The sequence below is a fragment of the Xenopus laevis genome, chromosome 2S (genome assembly GCF_017654675.1).
Source record: "Xenopus laevis strain J_2021 chromosome 2S, Xenopus_laevis_v10.1, whole genome shotgun sequence".
In the NCBI taxonomy this organism is placed as follows: domain Eukaryota; kingdom Metazoa; phylum Chordata; class Amphibia; order Anura; family Pipidae; genus Xenopus; species Xenopus laevis.
The window spans coordinates 60,822,162-60,845,419 of record NC_054374.1 but is presented as its reverse complement, the minus strand read 5'-3'; the positions used below and the strand labels follow the sequence as shown (position 1 = coordinate 60,845,419).

General features: G+C 37.7%; 1 protein-coding gene across 2 annotated transcripts; it reads left to right on the top strand.

Moving 5' to 3' along the window:
- The first annotated feature begins 91 nt into the window (after positions 1-91).
- Positions 92-11,325, top strand: psma5.S (proteasome subunit alpha 5 S homeolog). Of its 2 annotated transcripts, XM_018248264.2 has the most exons (9): positions 92-255; positions 1,216-1,282; positions 3,795-3,921; positions 7,138-7,205; positions 7,351-7,458; positions 7,758-7,816; positions 7,924-8,026; positions 8,968-9,054; positions 11,093-11,325. In XM_018248264.2, the coding sequence occupies exons 1-9, from the start codon at positions 227-229 to the stop codon at positions 11,168-11,170; spliced, it is 726 nt and encodes a 241-aa protein (XP_018103753.1). In that variant the 5' UTR covers positions 92-226; the 3' UTR covers positions 11,171-11,325. The 2 variants fall into 2 exon arrangements, with proteins under 2 accessions (XP_018103753.1, NP_001085788.1); NM_001092319.2 differs by lacking the exon at positions 11,093-11,325 and having other exon boundaries at positions 153-255; positions 8,968-9,516.
- The last annotated feature ends 11,933 nt before the right edge of the window (positions 11,326-23,258 follow it).

The window sequence follows — 23,258 nt, the reverse complement described above, 5'->3', positions numbered from 1 at the left end:
TGACCAAGCAACGCTTCCTACGAACTACATGTCCCAGCAGTCTCCGCTTCGCCTTCCTTTCTCTGACCCCACCCATTAAAGTTTAACCAATGAGACACCAGATGAGGCGCATGCGTAGTGTTAGACGGTAGTTGCTGTCCCGGTTGCTTTTGCCGCTTTACTGTGGTCTGCCGGTTCTGTCTGTCGTTAATTGAAAAGATTGCCATCGTCCATTGTATCTGGAATCATGTTCCTAACCCGCTCCGAGTATGACAGGTGAGCGTTTGTAAAAATGAAAGTAAAAACTAGTCCTGCCATGGTGATTGCTGAGTCATGTGGACATTCTGGGCCTGGTTTAGGAATCTTTAATGAAATGATGCTCTGGGGTTTAATGACCTCAAATGCAAAGTCTTACAGCTTAAATGAGGTGAAAGGCTTCGTCTAGAATGTTTAGCTGTCCTGTTTTGTCAGCATGCTGTATACAGTGTAAAGTCACCATGTGTATTACTCCCTTCAATTTAGAGTGAAATCTCTTTTGCATAGGGCCTTCCTCACCTTTTGTACCAGTATTGGTTGTGATGTATGTAGCTCCATATGCTCTATGTATAGAATTCATGTGATTTAGTTGTATAATCACATTCACTTTACAGTGCTACGCAATATAGTGGTGCTATATAAATACATGTTAATAATAATGTCATGACAAGGCTTCAGAAAAATGATCAGTACTGATGTTGTTTTGTGGAATATTTGTGACGAGCTAACCTCAATATGTATTAGTGTTTTAAAACGTGTAAAGCATTGCACAATTGTGTGATATATTTGAGCCTATTATAAATAAGCTTGGGTCAATAATTGAGCCTATTATAAATAAGCTTGGGTCAATAAACGGAACTTGTTATTCTGATCCACTCGTTGGTGTTTCTTTGTGCAAGTTCCCCGGATCCGGAATACTAGCCATTGTTGGTCAGACGAAATCCAAAGGTTCCAGTAGCAGTCGGTTTTGTTGTCCCCTTCACTGATTTGGATCTTTTACTCGGATTCACAGTATTTGCATGTCAATGTGCCGCATCACATGGGTACAAATCATGGGATGGCAGAAAGCTGGCAGGCCCACTGCAGTCTGCATTTTCTTTTATTTCAGCTTTCAACTACATAAGGCAGCATTAGACAATAAAAGTTGTGCCAGTGGCAGGTGTTCTTTATTTGCAACAAATCCTTTTTTTTTTTTTCCAGGGGGGTCAACACATTCTCTCCCGAAGGCCGACTGTTCCAAGTTGAGTATGCAATCGAAGCCATAAAGGTAATTCTGGCACTGAGAACAGAAAGTGAAAGTATTTTCGTGGCCTGCACAAGTAAAAGCTGCATTAATGATATTCCTATGTTGATTAAACCTTTCAAGTATAACTGTCCACTGCTTCTGCATAGTAAAATATTTTTTATATTATTCATTTATGTATGTTTTTTTTTAACTTTCTGAAATGGAAATATGAAAACTAGACTTGAGATTCAGTTAAGCATACTTCCAAATCTTTTGTGAAGGACTCCATATTTAGTCAAATCCCAAAATCGTTCACATTATGTGCAATGATATTATGGGTAAATATAATTTATGTGAAAGTAGGGAGGGGTGTGTGTATGGATATTGGATTTTTGGAGGGGTTGAACTTGCTGGACTTTGTCTTTTTTCAACCCAATGTAACTATGTAACCGTAAACAGCTTCTAATCAAAATAAAATCCAAAAGATTTTTCTTGTTATACATTTTGTTAGAACTACAAAGAACTGCTAAATGCAGTCATCTACACTGCAGCCTTATGCAATAAAAAAATACTGTAGAACCCAGCTTTTAAATTTGCCCTGGGCCACAAAAATCAATGTAAATTCCGGGAAAATGGTGCTTACCTATGCCGGACAGTTAATAACTAGTGTAGTTTTCAGGAAACCATAAATTCTGGGTACACTAAAACAGGGTTCTACTGTATGAGCATTTTTCATCCTATTATGATTTTCTGTCCACACATTTGACCTGATACAAGGGACTCCAAAAAGTACACAAAACCCAAAGCTGATAAAGGGTGCAGTTGTGCATTAAACATATGGCATTCAACTATTGTGTTTATTTTTTTTATAGTGTTTTTCCCCCTGCTGAAGCTTATTTGCTGCTTGAATTTTTCTTATTGACTTCAGTGGATTATGGGAGGTCTGAAGTGGTGCAAAATAACGCCATCATATCCGGTGTTCCAGCAACTTAAAATAAGATGCACACCTATATAAAATTGCCATTTATTTAACACAGATTTTTACACCATTTTTCTGATGTTATGATAAATAGACCCCATAATGTTTTCATAAGTGATACAATAAATGCAGTATTTGGTTCTGATGTGGCCAAATGCCTTCTCTATTTGTAAGATTCAAATTTAGCCAGACCTTTATTTATCCAAGGCAATCGCTTCTGAGCAGAGACACAATGTTATACACTACGTTTTGATAATCCCCCCCCCCCATACTTCATTGTGATTATCAGTAACTTCTCGTTTATCCATGATGTTTTGCATAATTACTTTGGCATAATTACATAACGTAATGATGCAAGGCACCACTAATTGAGGTGCCATGCTCCACATAATGCCATCTTGAAAGCACGGAAAGTTATTGGTGTTTATCAACCAATGGCAAAAATACACTGCATTGTATTTTGTATATTGTATACGGAAATGTGTGTGTTTTGCCATTAGCCTGATCAAATGACTTTGTTATGTGGTGTTCAGCAATGTAAATACACAAATAATTACTACCAGTGTGTGCCAAAAGCAGAGTGTTATGCAGTAACAGGTGATTTGACTGCAGCTGTTTCCTACCTGAGCACAGCCATGGTTATATAACATCCATTGGTCTAAAAATTCAGAAACCCTAAAATCATTTCACTTAAACTTTTTAACTTTGCTTTGGAATCACCTGAAAGTAGAGTATGAACTTTTTGAGCACAGGGTTGAACAGGTTGAAGGAGAGCAGAAGGCAAAGATTATTCAGAAGTCTCTTGCACCTGAACCCCTCTCCTGACCCAGCAAGTATATCCCCAGAACAACCCTGCACCCACTGTAGTGATGCTGAAAATGCAGAGCTGTGAAGCAGGGTTGTTAACTGTCTGAACTACTTGAATTATGGCCCTTTGCTTTTTGGTGTTGATCACAGGCCATGAGCATGCAAACTTGAAGCCAGGAACATATTGGCTCCAAGTGCACATACTCCAGTTGATTCCTGGTTAGTGTTTATTTGTTCTTGTTTAACAAATGCATGTTTTAGGGCAAGGGCACCCATTGCTTATTAAAGGGTAACTGTCACGAAAATGAAAATTTAATATAAGCATCATACTGTAAATACAACTGTCGATGACTATCTGACACCGAACTCTTGCACAAAGACAGTTAAAAAGTAACAGATACTGAGAGGAATAGTGAAGATACAGAATTTTTAATTGATTGCATTTAGAAAGTTTATTTCAGTATGATGAAGCCTTTTTTAATTAAGCAGAGAAACGCGGATCTGCTCTAATCAGTGACTTCCTGTAGCTTCACTGACGGGCACACCCTTGACCTGATTGCGTAGCCAAGATCAGCCCTTGCCCTTGAAAGATATAACTTGTAACAAACTTTTTTTTTTTTTTTTTTTGGCATATCTTAAAAAAAAAAAAAAAACCCTGTATACTTGAATCCTTCTCTTCTTCAAAGGTTTTATTTCTCAAAACATCACCTCTTCTGTAGGAGCAACTTTTGATCTACTTTTTTTTTCTATTATCTTGTTTACTTTCAGCTTGGTTCAACAGCAATTGGGATCCAGACTGCAGAGGGGGTATGTCTAGCAGTTGAGAAGAGGATTACTTCCCCCTTGATGGAACCTAGTAGCATTGAAAAAATTGTAGAAATTGACGCGCACATAGGTAACATTTCAAGTTTTTTTTGCCATAAAATGCAGCCTGTTATGTTGTGTGCTAATGTATGTCAATTGTTGGTTTCTCAGGATTGGTAGGCATTACTGTAAGGGGAAAAGTGATCACTTAAAAGTGTAGCATTATTCGCAAATTCTACATATACCTAGTAACTACATCTCAAAGTTGAAGAAAAAGAGGCAGTATACTTCTATGTATACTTTTGCTCAAAAACAGCACAATAAAAAGGGTTTGTGTAGAAAATCTTTCTATTCTTTTATAAAAAAAAAAAATCATGCAAACTGCAAACCTATCCTTATTTAGCATATGTCACACGCTGCATTTTCTGCCAAACACTGATTTGCCCCCCTACCGTCAATTGAATCTGTCATTGTGCACATGGGACGGTTTTCAGGCAGAAAATGCTTGCGTGTATGGGCCAAATGTCTTCTTCCAACTGAGAAAATGTAATTTGCCATTATTCTAAGATTAACGCCAAACCAGTGGTGTGGACACAGGTTTTGGGCTGAAATCAACATGTGTATACAGTGACAGGTAAATGCCATTGCTAAGAGACATGGTTGGTGTTGGGTAATAATTGCGTTTTCTTCCCAGTTAGTCTTGAGCTATAGCCTTTGTTGGGATTTTGGCTCATTATACAAAGGATTTATCTGTGGACTTTTTTTGTGGACCTGTCACCCAGACATAAAAATCAGTATAATAAGTCCTTTTCAAATTAAACATGAAATCCAAATTCTTTTTTTATTAGTATTCTCAGCTGTCAATCAAATATTGTCTGCCCATCCTCTGTGCCAGCGGTCCCCAACTTTTTTTTACTTGTGAGCCACATTTAAATGTAAAGAGTTGGGGAGCAACACAAGCATGAGAAAGTCCATGGGGATGTCAAATAAGGGCTGTGATTGGCTGTTTGGTAGCCTCTATATGAACTGGCAGCCTACAGTAGAGTCTGTTTGGCAGTATACCTGGTTTTTATACAATCAAAACTTGCCTCCAAGCCAGGAATTCAAAAATAAGCTCCTGCTTTGAGGTCACAGGGAGCAACATCCAAGGGGTTGGAGAGCAACATGTTGCTTGTGAGCTACTGGATGGGGACCACTGCTCTATGCTTTAGGCAAAGAGACGGGGCAGGCAGGCAATTACTTCCACTTTCCATTCAGCACTTACTAGATGTCACTGCTCTCCCCACATTCTCCAGCTTTCTTTACCATTCAATTGTATAACCAGTGCATTGGAGACATCAGGTCCTCCATTCTGGTGCACAAACAAGATTTTGATTTTGATGCAAGTCTTGCCTTAATAATTGTCCACAATGTGGCTCCTGCCTGCTTGCTATAATTATGAATTCCCAGACCGACGGGAAACAAGATTCAAATTAGGGATGCACCGAATCCAGGATTCAGTTTGCGATTCGGCCAGGATTCGGTCTTTTTCAGCAGGATTTGGATTCGGACTAATCCTTCTTCCAGGTTAATCCGAATCCTAATTTGCTTATGCAAATTATGGGCGGGGGGGAATATCTTGACTTTTTATCACAAAACAAGGAAGTAAAAAATGTGGATTTGGTTTGGTATTTGGCCAAATCTTTCGTGAAGGATTCAGGGGTTCGGCCGAATCCAAAATAGTCGATTCTAAATAGAAAATTGCCATTTTAAAAAAAATAAGGGCTACCACTAGTAGTAGTATTCACTTGCACACAAACAAACCATGTGGAGGAAAAGTTGCTCAAGTCTGGCAATAATGAACTAATAAATCTTTGTGAGATGGGGACAGTCTTAGTTCTGTAAATCATTGCCCCTGTCTGACACCGACATTCTTCAACTGGATATAACTCACAACCTTGTCTCTTCTAACTCCAAAGCTTTTCATTCAGCGAGCGATCTGCTCATTTTGGAAACATTGTGTTAATTAATCAGAGCTTCAGTACCTCCACTTATTGCCAAGTTAATTTTAAGGAAATTACAATGATAATGTATGCTGCAGCAACAGTAGCAATTAATCTGTTACAAAATGTTTACCAATTAATATTTATGTGTAAATTGATGAATTAACTATATATGTATTTTTAACTTTTGTACAAACGATCAACTAAAAACCTGAATTAATTTTTTCTATACAATTAATTCATTATTAATAAATTATTTCATTGAAGTCATTTACTGTGTGCGATATATGAGATTCTTTTGTAAAGGTTACACAAACAAACCATACATGTTATTTGACATGAGCGAATTAACAGACAGAGTTGTCTTTTGCTTCCACACTTCTTCCTGTTACAGTTAGAGCTGTAGTATTTCTGGTCAGGTGATCTCTGAGGCAGTACAGAGACAATTACAAATTGGAGGTTCAAGGCAAGAGATGTAAAAGGGCAATATTTAGATTATATTAATATTAAGATTCTTTAATATGTCAGTTTATATCAAACTAAGTATCTGTAGCTTACGTATTCATTTTGGGGGTATTGTTTTCCTTTAAACCGCTTTAGTGCAATAAATATAAACATTTATTTAAAAAAAATCTGTTAATTCAAACATATCAGTGTGTGTTAAAAATTACAAGGGTGTGTTCACCTAGCAATTAGAAAACAAGGGGCTAAGGGGCCTTTTTATTAAACCTCAAATTTTTTGAGATTTATTATGCTCTGAAGCTGCTAAAATTTTAAATCCAAATACTCCAGCTAAAATCTGTCGAAATCATGTAGAAGTCAGTAGCAGATGGTCCCTTTAACATTTGGAACATGTTTTTTACTTTCAGGATTCTCATGTTTGTGCTGGTTTTCATTCGATAAGCTGATAAGTTTGAGTTTTTAGGGTGACTCGGAAAAGTCGCATTATTCAAATTGTTTTTGTCGTGACTTTTTCTTGCACCGATTCTTTTTTTTTTCAAAACTAGTTGTAATTTAAAGGGATTACGGTGTGGGAGTTAGGTCCAAATTTTTTTTTTCTAATATAGTGAGAAATAGTTGAGTTTTAATAAATAAGCTTCTAAGACATACATCTCCAGTTTAACATTAAATCTGATTTTAGAAACCTAGGAGACAAAACAAAAATCCTCCTTTGGGATTATTCTAGTTGCAGGTGCCCAACAGCCGTATGTCATGAGAGGCAATATTGAAAACCACACAAAATAAAGAGCAACTACATAATGTCTCTTAATATCACTGTCTACACCATGCTGAAAATTAATTTTAATCTCCATTCCAATTCATAGGTTGCGCCATGAGTGGATTAATAGCAGATGCAAAGACATTGATTGACAAAGCCCGGGTGGAGACACAGGTACTCAAAAAAGAACTTCAGTTTATGTATTTTGGTTAATCAACAATATATTGTGTTCCATTTTTTATGCTTTTTTGTAGGGTGTGGGTTAAAAAGCAATATAAATATGAAATTATTTTACAGTCTTTCTTGTTGCTTCATGCAGAATCACTGGTTTACATACAATGAGACCATGACAGTGGAAAGTGTTACACAAGCTGTTTCCAACCTAGCTCTGCAGTTTGGAGAGGAGGATGCTGACCCTGGGGCAATGGTAAGCTTTGCAAGTGTCCGATATGAATTCAAATGTTTCCCTAATCAATTTATATGTTGTTGTCTTATTTGTTATAATACTTATATTGTTTTCTCATTGCATTTGCTACATACACTTCTTCACTGTAGAATTTCCTATTTCACTTGCCACTACTTTTTCCTCTCTGTTCTTTGAATATCTGCCATCTTGTTTTGTACCCAGTTATTATCCCTCTGTAATTGTATATCTGCTTGATAATGTTTAATAATGCTTCCTTATAATGTTTTCCAAATATGTTGCCTTCCTGTACTGAATTTTAGAGTCGTCCATTTGGTGTGGCTTTGCTTTTTGGAGGAGCAGATGAAAAAGGACCTCAACTGTAAGTATTTTCTAGAGATAAAGGCTTTTTATTATATGTATGTTACTTTGTCATGTTTGTACCATAGTGAAGTGTTATTGCGTTATGCATTTTCATATGTCTTGTAGATTCCATATGGACCCATCAGGAACTTTTGTTCAGTGTGATGCCCGTGCCATTGGCTCTGCATCTGAGGGTGCCCAGAGTTCTTTGCAGGAGGTATATCACAAGGTAAGAGTACTGGTATCTAAAGAATAAGATTTGTAAACACACGACAAATGTCAATTCAAAGGCATATATAGATATGGCATACATCACCTTGGAAACTAAATATTCAGAAAGCTTAACACTTTTATTATTCAAGAGAAAATATCAAGTATTATGTACAACTGAGTGCATTGATTGTAAAACTGCCACGTGAACGAAGTCAAGGAGTACACCCTACTGATGTTATAATTATTTAGTTTTGTTTTTCTTTCTGTATATTGTCTTTTTCTTGTCTTTCTGAAAGAAAACCAAATAAAGAATATGTAAAAAATAAATATTCGGAAAGCTTAGAAATTTGGTAATGTAATTTCACATAAAGTCTACTAAAGAACCATTAAAAAATAAAGCAAACCATTAAGTGTACAGTACAGAATTGAATTGCTTACATTTAAGGGGTTATTTATTATAGTCCGTTTTTTTTATCTGGCTGGACTTTTAAGGGGAACTCAAATTTTTCATGATTTATTAAACCCCAATGGTGTTAAAAGTCTGAATAAAAAAAGTTCTCCATCTCAGACCTGCCAAGTTCATGTAGAAGTCAATGGCAGATGTCCATTGGGTTTCATCTAATAATCTAAGGATTTGGTGGTTTTCAAGTGATAACCAGAAAAAGTTGTAGGTTTTGGGTGTCAAATCTGAAAAAGTCGCAGTATTTGGCGGCAAATCAGAAAAATTTGCACAATTCAATTTTTTTTTACAATTTTATCAAGTCTTTTCCCGCTCAAGAAATTTTCGGAAAAATTTATTGATAAATAGGGGGGGAAAGTCTGTGCGGATTTGGTCAGACTGGTTTTCAGAAAACCCCCTTAGTTTGTAATTTGTATAAGATGAAGCTTCTATCCAAATTTCATATATAACATATGAGTATTTAATTATGTGTACATTTTATCTGTTCTTTATGACAGTCCATGACACTGAAGGAAGCCATTAAATCTTCCCTCACCATTCTGAAGCAAGTGATGGAGGAGAAGCTGAATGCAACAAACATTGAGGTATTTATTAATTTGTTATCTGTATATTATTTATTAAATGGCTGTAATAACACATCCCACCCAACATGGGCTTCATTCACTACTGCTTATTTTTAACTTATGTTTATTGTTTTTAATAAATTACTACTTCTTATTTAACAGTTTTTCTTATTAAACTGTAGAAGAAAAAATGAATGGTCACCACAGGATGTACAATTGTCTTGTCACTTCATAATATGTAGGAACTAATTTTTTATTATTTTTAATATCACTTTTTGCCACCAATCATTTGGAGAAATTAACCCTTAAAACGAAACAAATTTACTGCCCCAGCTTAAAGGTAGTAATATCTATTAGTACTGATCTAGACCTTCTAAGAACAACATCTGAGCAGCTGTTGAGCACTGTGAGATAAACCGTTTTTAGGGGAAAAATGAAGAACTTAAAAGTATTTGTGTATACATGTGTGTACTCTTCTAAAAAGAAAAAAGTTATGTGATTGTGTATATATGCAAAAGTGTAAAAAAGCTATCTTTAGTAAAATGTGTATCCAGACCTTCAAAGAACATGCTTATTAAATTATGATTCTAATGAGCTGCCATGTAATGAGTCTCAATGAATTACTCATCAGTCATATATGATGACATATATACTGTATACAGTATATTGTGAGTCAGGCCCTAAGCTCAAGTAACTGGCAGCAACACAGAGCATGTGTATCAAATCAACATAAAACTGCACAGAGAATACTTGGGCATCTTCAAAGGCACAGATCTTTACTGCCAAAGGGCTGTGGTGTTCTTGGGCTGGAACAGAACACTAAAACATAAGGTGCAGCATTTTTAGCTTATTTTGTTTGTTAAACATATTTTTTTACAATTTCCAAAACCTGTATCTTGGCAAGATTTTAATAAGATCCCTTGCAATACCTTTATCTCAAAAGTTATTACATCATAAAAGTGTTTTTATAATAGTAATGTTTTAATGCATTATGATTGCTTAAGTTATTGGCTACTATGTTGGACTTAAAGCTTTACTGCAATTGCATTTGATACTAGTTTAAAAAATCGTAGTAAATGCCTACTGTAATTTTATAATAGTCTTTTATTATAATGATTTAATATGCTGTTTCTTAATGAAGTTACATCCTTTAATCAGATAGTGGCCACTATACCAACTGGGCTTGCATGTTTCCAAGTGCTTGCTTTCTGGAACATACCATACGAAAGTAGTCAACGAGAGCCAACTTTCCACTAGTCCCTGAGCTACAAATCATGGGTTCTAAAGCCCCTAAAGCTGTCATTTCTTCTACAGATATGTGTATTATCTACATGTAAGGGTAATCCATTTCTTAGTCCCTTCAGCGATATAAGGGCCCTACATTTTAAACCATAATTGCATAACCACGAATCTAGGCTGACATACATGATGGCGTGTTTCAGATGTTGTAGAAGCTCCCAAACAAAAATGGGAAACCCGTGACAAGTACCAGGCTTTTAAGACAAAGAATACAAACTACTAAATTATTGATTGTACAATTTCACAATATTATATAAGGCTTTTCAAACTTCTGTGCTATTAAGTTACTTCTTTAAACTGCTGCACTTTAATATGTGTTCATTTTTATATAACTTGTCTACAGTCTAGATATAAATAGATATGTAACTTTTTTCTGGCTGTGATGTATAACACAAGGTACATGTGAAAATGTTCCTTTAATATATGTGTGCTTTCTATTTAGTTATAGACTTATATATAGATGTGTGTGTTTCTCATTCCTCCTGGATTCTTGAGGAAATGGATGCATATTCCTGCTCTGGGAATCTTGGCACTTTTCCCCAGCGTGATGCTTAAGGATCAGATCCTCTCTCTGAACAGGAGGTTTGGGGGACCTGTCCAAAATGCTATTCTGGGGTCATGTGGCTATATTTGGGCTATTGCAGGGGCAGAGATTCTTAGCTGACATATATCAAACTCACAGCAGCTGTTCCCCCCCCATCCAGACTCCCCCCTCCTTAATGTTCTCCTCAACTGACACTCCCCTTTTATCTGTCCACAGCTTGCCACGATAGAACCTGGGAAGAAATTTCATATGTACTGTAAAGAGGAGCTTGAGGAAGTTATTAAGGACATCTAAGATTCTCTACTAGATTCTCCACAACTACTTCGACCACATCTATGTCATTGGCTTTCTCCAGTTGTCCATTTTTTGTTTTGTTTTTTTAAATCTAAACATGTATATAGATGCAACTTTGAGAAAGTTACTGAAAATAAACAGTTTTTCTACTGTAATGTAGTTTAGGACTATTTTCAGATGTGATGCGCAAGGGAGATGAGGGGGTGGAGATATAAAAAGGAAATATGTTAAATTTGTCTGATACCCTGCATCTTTTGGGGCATATAGTAATCAAGAAACTACAATTTGGCACACTTATCTCGCACAATTTCTTGCATACAAAGATACACCGACTTAAATATGAAAAACAAGGATCTTCTGGTTTGATAACCAATATGCATAGATTTTCCAAAGTATGTAGCATGGAGGGACCATAAAATTGTGAATATGAATTTCTTGGCTGCCTATTTGCCTGTTGTAAAAAAAAAAAAAAAAACACCCTAACTGTGTATTATGTTTCTAGGGGCGGCCCATCCTGTCAGTGCAGACGTCTGGGTTAAAGCTGGTCACCTCTGGAGGCAGGACAAAAGAATAATCTGTAGCTCCTCCTTCTCCAAGTATCCACCTGACCTTCCCTTCTTTCAGGCAGTTTTTCTTTTGTCCTGCTGTAGGACTTGGGGATTCTCCCCACTTTTAGTTTATTAATAGAGTAGTGAGGTAAATTAGGGGGAATGCGTGCTTCACCGCTCCCCAAGGACCTGGGCTGGGCTCCCCTCCCGCCATTTATGTCAAGAGGGGAGTACCATTTTTTCTGTACAGTTATTGATTTACTTAATTAGTGCCTGGGTAGCTAGGCCTTAAGGGCAAGAAGATGAGGCAGTCAAGATTACCCTGCAGGGACAGAGGTCACTCAGACCAGTCAGTACATATCATGAAGAGACTCTAAGTATACAAAAAAAAAGGGTTTCTCACCTTACCCCGGCCCCTCAGCACACAATGCGCCAGTTGCCATAGTAACTGGCACTGCGCGAGTACGCACACGCTAGCTGAACTCTGTTTCTTCCATAGCGAAGGAGACTGCACCTTGCCTGAGGACAGCAGAAGTCTGTCTGCTGACGGACCGGGGAGAGAAGGAACTCCACACCTAAAGTAAAAAGGGCCAAGTAAGGGAAGCCGCGCCACCGCAAGCACAACACTTCCGTAAGCGTTCTCTGCATTTAGGCCCAGCAAAGCAGCAGGGAGTTGGTAACAGAACGCCACCAACCCCTGCCTTCATTACGGGAGTTAGCCCAGGGAGGCTTAGTTCTATTACCTCATTCGACACACGCATTATCGCCCTATCAAGTGAGTAAATGGAGGTCCCTCAGGCGCTGCTGGAACCTTATAAATGACATGCCTACCACTGACAACAAGACCAGAGCAAAGTCAAAGAGGCCTAGAAAGACAGAACGGGGAGGATAAAGAGGTAAAATACCGGCACTCAGGACTCAATGCAGGAGGCCAATCAATGCGTGTTTATTGCAACGTAACGTTTCGGGTTCACGCCCCTTCATCAGACATGCAAACCACACCAAATGGTGAACCTTTAAACCAACCTTCATGCATATTAATTGACATACAATTTGATCCCCCCCACGCAAAGGTTAATTGAAGTATCTGTGCAAAATGTCCATATTCCATTCATTTTAAATACGAAATCCAAGGAAAAAGTAATAGTCCAATTATAATCCAGAAACAAGAATCAAAAACTTGTTAAAGTCCAGTGACATGATCAAATACAAAAAAAAATCCAGCTAAACCTGTAGAATTTTTTAAAAAAAACAATGTATCACAATACAAAGGCTTGCAACACTAGCCAGTAAAATGTACTTTACCTTGCTCTTGCAACATAATTCGATTCTCATATCTGTAATATAAAGGGGAAAAGCAACATATTAACATATGCAGGCGAGATTAAATTCTTCATTAAGTCCCCGTGGAACCTTTGTTTGTAAAACCAAAGTCCAGTGGCACTCTCTTTGTAATAACACTTTTTTACTATCCTGCTGATCATTTTTTTTTCGAGTATCTGCCGTCTCAACTGAGCAACTCTATGGCCCTGTTCAAAGAAATGCCTAGCAAGAGTGGTTTCTCTTTTCTTTTTGTCTTCTCTTTTTGTTCAGTAGATGGATGGTAATTTCATATTGTATTTTTATGCTCATTCAGACGTATCTATTGATCTGCTTGTCTGACCGACATAAGTAAGTCCGCAAGGGCATTTTAAGCAGTAAACTACCATCCTTTTAGACTGATTTTTGATTCCTTCAAGGGATGTGTCACACTATCCCCTACAATAATGACACTGCAGTGGCCACAATTGTGGCCGGGATATGTACCTTGGAGTTTGGTACTTGTAAGGGTTTGTATATTTGGGCCACTACAAATTTTACGTTTCACCAAATCCCCCACTGTGCATCCTCTCCTATAGGAGAATAACAGGGGTGTATTAAATAGTTTACCATATTTAACATCTGCACTGACCACTCCCCCATACTTCAAGACAGTTCTCTTAATGATTTTTGAATTGGTACCAAATATCATAACCAATAGTATACCATTTCCCTGTCTCCTATCTTCCTTGTTTTTTTCAAGTCGTTCACTTCTTGGAATTTGTTGTACCTCATTCCTAACCTTCATCATATCACTTTGTTTATATCCTTTCTCTTAAACTTTTGCACCATTTTTAGAGATTCCTGTTTATATAACTCCTCATTGGACGTAATCCGTTTAATTCTGGTGAAATGACTTTTGGGCAACCCTCTGAAAACCCCGAGGGTTTTTGCCTGCAGTAAATTATTTCTATTGGTTGGTTTACAATATAATGATGAGTGGTATCTTGACATTCTAGAGTAAACTTAATATTTGAATGTGTTGTGTTAAGATTTTCTAAAAATTCATATAGCTTTTCATTTGACCCTGTCCAAATGAAGAACGTATCATCCACATACTGTATCTCATATAAGTACTGTATGTATAAAGGGACCAAATTCGGTATTGGTAAGGATATTTTCAATAAAATCCATAAATATGTTTGGGTATGCTGGCGCCATATTCGCGCCCATCTCGCAGCCTTGCAATTGTAAAAAATATTGGCTATTAAAGCAGTAATTTTTTCTTAAGACCATTTCCAACAGTGTACAAATGAAGTTAATTTTAGAATTTGAATGGCTGGACAAATAGGTATGTACACATTCAATTCCCTCCTCATGAGGGATTGATGTGAACAGATCTTTTACATCCAAGGAACAAAGCAAAAAAACATTTTTTGTAGGAAGGGTGATCCCCTCTAATCTATTTAAGAAGTCAGTGGTGTCCACCAGGCAATATTTCAAAGTGGGTAAAAGTTCCAGCAGACACGTGTCCACAAATATGGCTGAGGAGCATCCCCACATTCGAAACAATGGGTGCTCCTGGTGAATCAACCAGACTCTTGTGAATTTTAGGCAAAAAGTAAATATAAGTTTTGACAAATGTACGCATTAATAAACCATTGAGTTCATCAGATATGATGCCATTCATAACTGCCTCATTCAAAAGAATTCCTAACTCAGTCCTGATTTTAGATGTAGGATCAGATGGTAGTCTGCTGGTGGGTTTTCCCTTAGAACAGGGGGGATCCCCTTCTGCCTCAGGGCTAGAGAGCCACATAGAGGAGACCAGTCCTGAGTTACTTCAACAACAGACAGATCTGGCACATTAGGTGCTGTTACTGCAGAAAGTTTGTCAGGGGCTACCCAAAGCCAACTTACTGATCTCATTAGCTGGTTAAACAGTTTATGGACCAAAAGACAAACACTAGACGGAGGTCACGGCCTCCCTCCCCATAAGATTCTGACCGTTCGTCAGGGGAAATTTCTCTTTGGCCTCCATGAGTGTAGGTTCAGATACTGTAAGTCTAATTCAGAAGCAGAGACGCCTACCTACGTTAGTTCTGAACAGGGTCGCAGGCTACTTAAGGATATGATCCACACCCTTGAGATCAAGGATACATCAGAACCAGTCTCAAAAGCTGAAAGGGTATTTGGCACACAGACAAAGAAAGCCAACAAGGGCCTAGGAGCCTCAAAAAGAACAATTGATAGATGGCTGGTGGATACCATTTCTTATGCCTAAAAGCAGGCACAAAAACCAGTACAATTCCAGGTGTGGGCACACTCCACCAGAGCAGTCAGCACTTCTTGGGCACTTCAAAATTTGGCATCCCCAGGCAGCAACATGGGCCTCAGTTCACAGTTTTACCAAATTATATAAACTGAACACTTTTGCTTACTCGGAAGCTGCTTTTGGGAGAAAAGTCTTTCAGACAGTAGTTACTGCCTGAGCTGGGCACAAGCCTGTTTTTGAACGTCCCCAGATGTCTGCACTGACAGAACGGGCCGTCCCTGGAAAAGGGGATTTTCTTACCGGTAAATCCTTTTCTCCTGGGCCCATACTGTCAGTGCAGTAAGTCCTTCCCCTTTTTGTTTGGAGGTGTTGGCGATTGCCAAGTGGTCCAATGAACAGTCTGATGCCCAGTGTGTGTATAGGTTCACCTAAGAATGTGGCCTCTAGGGCCCCCAAAATGAAGACACCCAATATGAGCTATCATTTTTGTCATTCCAGCTACTGCAAAATCAACACATTTACTGTATTTTATGTAGGTAAAGCTAAATAAATATATTCTAAACCCAGAAAGTTGTATATTTTTGGAAAAAACAATCCCTGAATCCAAATTGAGTAACCACGTCTTTCTACTACAATGTTCCAAACCACAAAGTTTTCCTAAAATTAGCGCTTTGTATGACATTTATAAAAAATCACCTCAAATCTTCCACTTTGCATCATCTTATCTACAACATTAAATTGTAAGAAGAGAGAGAAAAAAGTATCCCTTATTTACCAATCAAAATTTATTGGTAAATAAGGGATACTTTTTTCTCTCTCTTCTTACAATTTAATTCCCAATATACTGACAAAAGTCAGATCCTTTTTTATTCAATTTATCATATACCAACAGGTAGATCTACTAAATCGCTTATCTGCAACCTATCATTAGGTACCAAGATAAATCACCCACTGAAGGCCAGGGGTCCACTGAATAATTTGATGCCAAATGTTTACCTGGTTTACCTAAGAATGTGACATGTAGGGGCCCAAAATGTACCTTGTGATCCAATAGTCACAGTTTTTAGGGGTAAAACAAAATACAAAATGAATATAATAAAAAAAAACCTCTTTTGTTAGGTTTTTGTGTACACTAAGGGGGCTATTTACTATATCTTCAAATTGAGATTGGTGCCTCTACCATTAACTCATACAGGACCTCGAGAGGTCTGAGATGGCAGATTTTCAGATTCTGGCTGTTTGTAGCATCAGGGTATATTTTTTTATAATACATCTTGAAAAATTCAAGTTTTTTTTTCCATGAAAAATTCAAGTTTTTGTCCCAAAAATATTTGAGGCTTAGTAAATAAATAACCTCTAAAAGTTGTGTGACAGTGTGTAAGTGTGTATATAAGTGTGCAAGAAAAAGGTATATTCAGTAAAATGTTTGTGTAAATGTATGTAAATGTGTTTTAAGTGTCGTCTGTGCCTGCAGAGTCTTGCGCAGCAGGAAGTGCGTGGGTGGCACTGGGGAACGAGGAAGTTGGCAGCACAGCAGACGTGCAATCTGATCTACTGCATGAAAACTCAAATTTTTTGTGATTTATTAAAAGCAGATGCAGCTAAAAGTTCAAATAAAAAAGTACAAACAAATGCAATATGTTGGTATTTTACAAATACATTAATAATGACACCATCTGACCCCAGTTCTATTACCAATCCACATTACAGAAAGTTCACCAGTAACGTCAAACTGGCACTAGGAAAAAAAAACCATATACATAAGTGATACAAACAATCCATACTGCAGGATAGCACTGGATTCAGTATTACCCTGTTGATTCTTGCTCATTTCAAGGTCATGATTAGGGTGGTTATTTACTATTTCAGTCCAAATTTTTCTGGTCGGAGTTTAAAGGGGAGAACACCATTTTTTTAGTGGAAAATAAAACCTTGAATTTTTAAAAGTCAGAATAAAAAAAATACTCCCATCTCAAACCTGCTGAGGTCATGTAGAAGTTAGTGGCAGATGTCACGTTTAAAACTGGAAGATATGATCTTTTGTACAATCATCTGATTTGTACAATAATAAACTAATTTGTGGTTTTCAGGTGATAATCGGAAAAAAACATGATTTGGATTTTTGACACAATGTAATCAAGTCTTTTCCAGCACCAGATTATTTTAAGTTAATTTATTGATAAATACAGTAAAAATGTGAATGGGAGTTTGGTCAAAGTGGTTTTAAGAAAATAATAAGAAATGTTCTGATTTTGGGGCGCATGCGCGCAGTCCAAGATGGCCGCTTGCTTGAGACTGCTCAGCAACAATTGAATACTTTATTGCTAACGGAGGCATCCCATCGCCTTAATTCCCAGCGGGACTTATCTTTTTCACTTTCTCGGCTACCGGGGCTCCTCTATGGCAAGTCAACGGACCCGCAGACCACCCGGAGGTTGAAATACAGCCTCTTCAAATAGACCCACACCACCGTGTTAGGTAAGGGATTTCCTGTCTAATAAAGCTGCGTCACCATCCCCTGCAGCCGACATGGAAGTCGAACCAAGTCTATTCGATAGCCAGCAGTCGGAACCATCATTGCAGATCCAGCAAACTCATTCCTCTGATGAGGTACTTTTGGATAAATGTAAAACTCTCTTGCAACGTGAATTAGACCATACTGCAGCCAAGATTAGAGCAGACCTAACTAAACAAGTCGCTGAGTTAGGCCAACGTGTTGCTGAGACTGAAACTAAAATGGACAATGTTATTACTGTTCTTGACTCCCATGAGCAGGACATTATTACTCTACAAACTCAACTTAGGGAGGTTCAAGACAAGATTGAGGATGCTGACAATAGGCCAAGATGGAACAATGTTTGGATTCATGGATTGCCTGAGAGTATAACGGACCTTAAAGTGGCTATACCCGAGTTACTCCAGGACCTTGTTCCTAACCTTCCTACCAATAGGCTGGAATTAGACAGAGTGCACCGAGCTTTAAGACCTCGCAGGCCTGATGACCCACCGAGAGATATCATCCTCCATTTACATTTCTATCAGTCTCAGGTGGCTATCCTAGCATCGGCTCGGACCAAAGATAAATTGAGCTATCAAACCCATCCATATCAGATTTACGCGGATCTGTCCCCAACAACACTTCAACGTAGAAGAAACATCGCTCCAATTACTGCCATCTTACAACAACATAAGATTCATATAGATGTCCTCTTCCATTTCGATTACTGTTTATGTATAACAATAGACAACAGTCTATTTCTACCCTTGAGAAAGGCCGCAATGTGCTTTCCAAACTAGGATTGTCAGAGTCTACTTTGGGCGATGCTCCTAGACCTACCAACTCGCCACGGAAGCCTACCCCTATCTGGGAAAGGGTGAAATCTTCCTCACAGAGATCTTCTCAGAATTGTAATGAAGCTATACCTCATTGAAGAGACCTTTACAGTCATGTCAGATTGGACGGTTTTTTACTGACTGGCCTCATCTAAAGGTCCATTTGAGATGTTCTCTCGATATTACTGAATGTAATAGATATAATAATATCTGTTTAAGTTGCTTTAATTTATGATGGTCATGCAACTCCTTTTTACAGGTTTTCCAGAACTGTGGTTATATTACTATGCTGCCTTAAGCTAATATTCTAATGGGTCAAACAGTACTTAGGGATAGTTATTTTCCTTAGTTCAAAAGTATTGGTTGGTTGATGCTTCCCCCCTTTTAGGTGCAGGCTACATATGGTTCCCCGACGTGGCAGGTCCGGAGGGGGCTATTCCAGAGTTCCTGTATCCTTGTGAATATTCTGGAGCAAAACGTTACAGATCTTTGGAGTTTATTATGTGTTCTTATTTTTCTTTTCTGTTAATTTGCTGTTATTTACCTTTTTCTTCAACTCTGCAAACCTAAAAGGGGAAAATACACTTTCATGGGATTTTTAGAATTCCAACAGTTGATGCCGTGGCTTTGGGTCCCTTACTACGAGATATGGGCACTGGGACCTGTAACAGGTGCATCTGTAATCACTTTACTATTTATTGCTACAATGTCTCTTAAGATTCTTAGCTATAATATGCAGGGTTTTAATTCACCAGTCAAACGTTCTAAGGCCTTTGCTCATTATTCCTCTTTAGAGGTGGATATCATCTGTTTACAGGAGACCTATTTTTCCAATACTTCATATCCCAAATATTTAGATAAACGTTTCCCGAAAGTGTTGATTTCCACTAGCTCATCTAAAACATAAGGGGTAGCAATTTGCTTTCATGCCAAGCTCCCTTTGGTGGTGGATAAAGTTATCTCTGATCGTGAAGGTTGCTATATTATTGCTAATATTCATATAGGGGATTCCCCTCTTACAATTGTCTCCTACTGTACCCCTAATACCCAACAGCTAGATTTTTAACTAGCCTTTAACATAATCAAGTAGGCAACATGGTCATTTGCGGAGACTCAAATATGGTTTGGAATCAGAGGCTAGACTGTTTATCTATTTTAGAGAAACGGAAGGTGGTGTCCCCAAATAAAGATATACAACGCTTTAAAAACTTGAGTATAAATAACGGTTTGATAGATGCATGGAGGGAATTTAATCCAGAGGTTCGTCAATTCTCCCATTATTCTGCGCCCCATAAATTATCTACAAGAATCGACCATATATTTCTTACATCTACTACTGTTACTATTCTTCACTCTTCGAAGATGGTAAATACTAGTTGGTTGGATCATTGCCCGGTTATGGTTTCATTGACCCATTTCTCATCAAGCTACACCATGTCATTGGAGATTAATTGAGTCTCTTTTAAGCTATCCAGATATAGTTGCTAAAGTTTGAGAAAACTTAAACTTATATTTTACTGACAACTTACCCTCAGTGTCTACAAAAACCGTATTATGGGAAGCCCATAAGCCAGTCATCCGAGGGGTATTTATCCAAACAGGCGCCCAAAGGAAAAAGATGAAGAAAAAAGCAATTGATATCCTGGTTCGTGAATTAGACAGACTTTCTGAACTATATGTGCGCTACCCAACAGAATCCCATTTAGCTCAACTCCAACAGACCCAGAGGGAATTGGACCTTCTTATGACAACAAATGCAGAGAAAACCCTGCGCTGGGCCAAACATAGATTGTTTTGTTCTTTGGATAAGCCAGGTAGAATGCTAGCTCGTAAACTGAATGAACGGGATAAACCCATCTCAATCCATAGAATTAAGTCACCACAAGGGTCTTTGACTGGTAACCCATAAAAAATATCTGAAATTTTTCCGGCCTTCTATCAAAAGCTTTACTCTAAACCTCCTCCTGTTTCAGAAAATACCTTTAGTAAATTCTTTAAAAACCTAAACCTTTCGAAGCTTACAACTGATCAGGCACAATAACGCTTGAAGAGATTACACAGACTATTAAACAATTAAAAACAAATACAGCTCCGGGCCTAGATGGTTTAGCTAACATTTATTATAAGAAATTTACCCTTGAATTAGCTCCCCATCTCACTACTATGCTCAATAGCCTTAAAGATGGCTCTAGCTTACAATCCCTTCAAGCCAAAATATCAGCTATCCCTAAACCTGACACAAACCTATCTGATTGTAAGAATTTCAGACCAATCTCAGTTCTCAATACAGACATTAAAATATTGGGAAAAATCTTAGCTATACGAATTCATTCTTTTCTCCCCAGTATTATTCATAAAGACCAGGTGGGCTTTGTCCCGAGACGGCAGGCCTCAGACGCTACCCGGCGGCTGATCCTTCTCATACAGCGAGCTAAATCAACGAATATTAAATCGATGATTCTTAAATTAGATATACGGAAGGCTTTTGACTCTTTATCTTGGGATTCCCAGTACTTTATCTTTAACAAATGGGGGTTTGGTTTATTAAATTGGGTGCAAGCTTTATATTCATCCGCTGTAGTCAATATATTGGGCTTTTGTTCTGAACCATTTAAAATCCATAGGGGGACACGGCAGGGGTGCCCCCTTTCTCCAACTCTTTTCAATTTGGCAATTGAACCGTTAGCTGTTGCAATTCGGGCTAATCCTAGGTATTGAAACGGTAGGATTTCACCATAAAAATAGCCTTTTTGCTGATGATCTAACCCTCATTATCTCTAGGCCCTTAACCTCTTTACCAAACCTCTACAATCTATTGGATATATTTAATCTATTTAATCTCTGGCCTCCAGATCAATCATGACAAAACGGAGGCTCCAAATATTAACTTGCCGAAAGATCTGGAAAAACTTCTCCACCTTAATTTTGAATTTACTTGGCAACTCCATTATATTTCTCTATATTTTTTAGATAACTTTGAGTCATCGATATTAAAGTTTATTTGGACGAAGAATACCCCCAGAGTAAACAAATCTACTCTCTATCGGTCTAAGCCTAAAGGGGGGTTTGGGCCTTCCTAAACTATTATATTACTATAAAGCGGCTCAGCTGTCTCAGATATTGACACTTCACACGGTGGAAGACAGCCTCACTGGGTTTCCTTAGAACTTTACCTTCCCTTTCTCTCCTGTTACCTTGATTTGGTGCCCCTTGAGAGTGAGACCTAAGGAGGTCAGTAGATGTTTTCAATGTACTTTAAAAATTTGGGATTCATTAAACACAAAATTAAATCTAAGTTCTCCTCATACACCGGTGGCCCCTCTATTAAGTAACCCAATGTTTGCCCCTGGTCTCCAGATTTGTCAATTCCAATGGTGGGCCGACCAGAATATCCGGTCTATAGGTCAACTTTGTTCAGCCTCTGGGCCTTATACCTTACTACAACTCATAGAGAAGTTCTCTATCCCTGAACGGGAGATATTTCATTTATGGCAGATATCCCACTTTGTTCACTCTCAATGGCACCCAGTAAATAGTTCAGATAAACTTTAAACATTTTTTGAGAGATGGTGCCTTCGATCTCCTAACCTTCAAAAGTCAGTTTAATGTATATATAGTAAGTTTTTTTATCCCCCTTTACCCCAAGAGCTACCATACATTTTGGCATGGCATAAGGACCTAAATAGAGAGTTAGACCCTGATCAGATTTGGAATACAATTAAGAAATCTTCAGATAATGTGTCCTTATAGGAAACTAATTATAAAGTCCTTCATTGATGGTACCTGGTCCCAGCTCGTATTGCAAAATTTTCCCCCACTGCTAGTCCCCGATGTTTTCGAGGGTGTGGGGAAATAGGTACAATGTTTCATGTTTGGTGGACGTGCCCTAATGCCCGGAGGTTCTGGATCAGAATTCTCACTATGATATTTTCTGCTTTTGGGATTTCCATTCCCAGAGACCCTGGAATAGTTTTGTTGGGTTTAAAACCCAAAGACCTAAACAATTCACAGTTTCGTCTTTTCACTTCCATTATTACAGCAGCTAAGAGAACTTTGGCTGGGGCTTGGAAACAAAGGCAGATTCCACTAGATTTAGTCAAAAGTAGAGTAGACTGTATAATGTCTCAAGAGAAAATGACAAGTATTTTGCTAGACTCTTATAAGAAATTCCAGTTGACATGGGGCCCCTGGTTGGAATATCGACACGGGTCAATATATCTTATATCCCCTCTTCTCTATAAATGTTTACTAGGGTATATTCGATAGTCAGAGTTGAAGTTTTACTACTAAATTTTTTTTAAAATTTTTTTTTTTCTTGTCCTGTCTTTTTTTGTTTTTTTTTTCCCACTCATTTATGCTACAAAATATATTACTGTGTGCAGTAGCACAGACTAAAATGTTGTTTTTCATTTACAACTACATTTATCTATTGGAAGATTATGTTATGGCAATCTGTTTGCAAAGGAATATATTGGATTGTATAATAACGGAGATATAATCAATATTGAAAACAGACAAGATTTTTGTTTTTCAAGATGTTTATTGTCACAAATTGTTTTATATACAAATGTTTTAAAACAATAAAAATTTATTGATATAAAAAAGAAATTTTCAGATTTTAGTTAATAAACCC

Coding starts and splice junctions, on each gene's coding strand:
- psma5.S (NM_001092319.2), top strand. CDS start 227: ATGTTCCTAACCCGCTCCGAGTATGACAG. Junction 256..1,215: donor ACCCGCTCCGAGTATGACAG/GTGAGCGTTTGT, acceptor TTTTTTTTCCAG/GGGGGTCAACACATTCTCTC. Junction 7,459..7,757: donor ATGCTGACCCTGGGGCAATG/GTAAGCTTTGCA, acceptor ACTGAATTTTAG/AGTCGTCCATTTGGTGTGGC.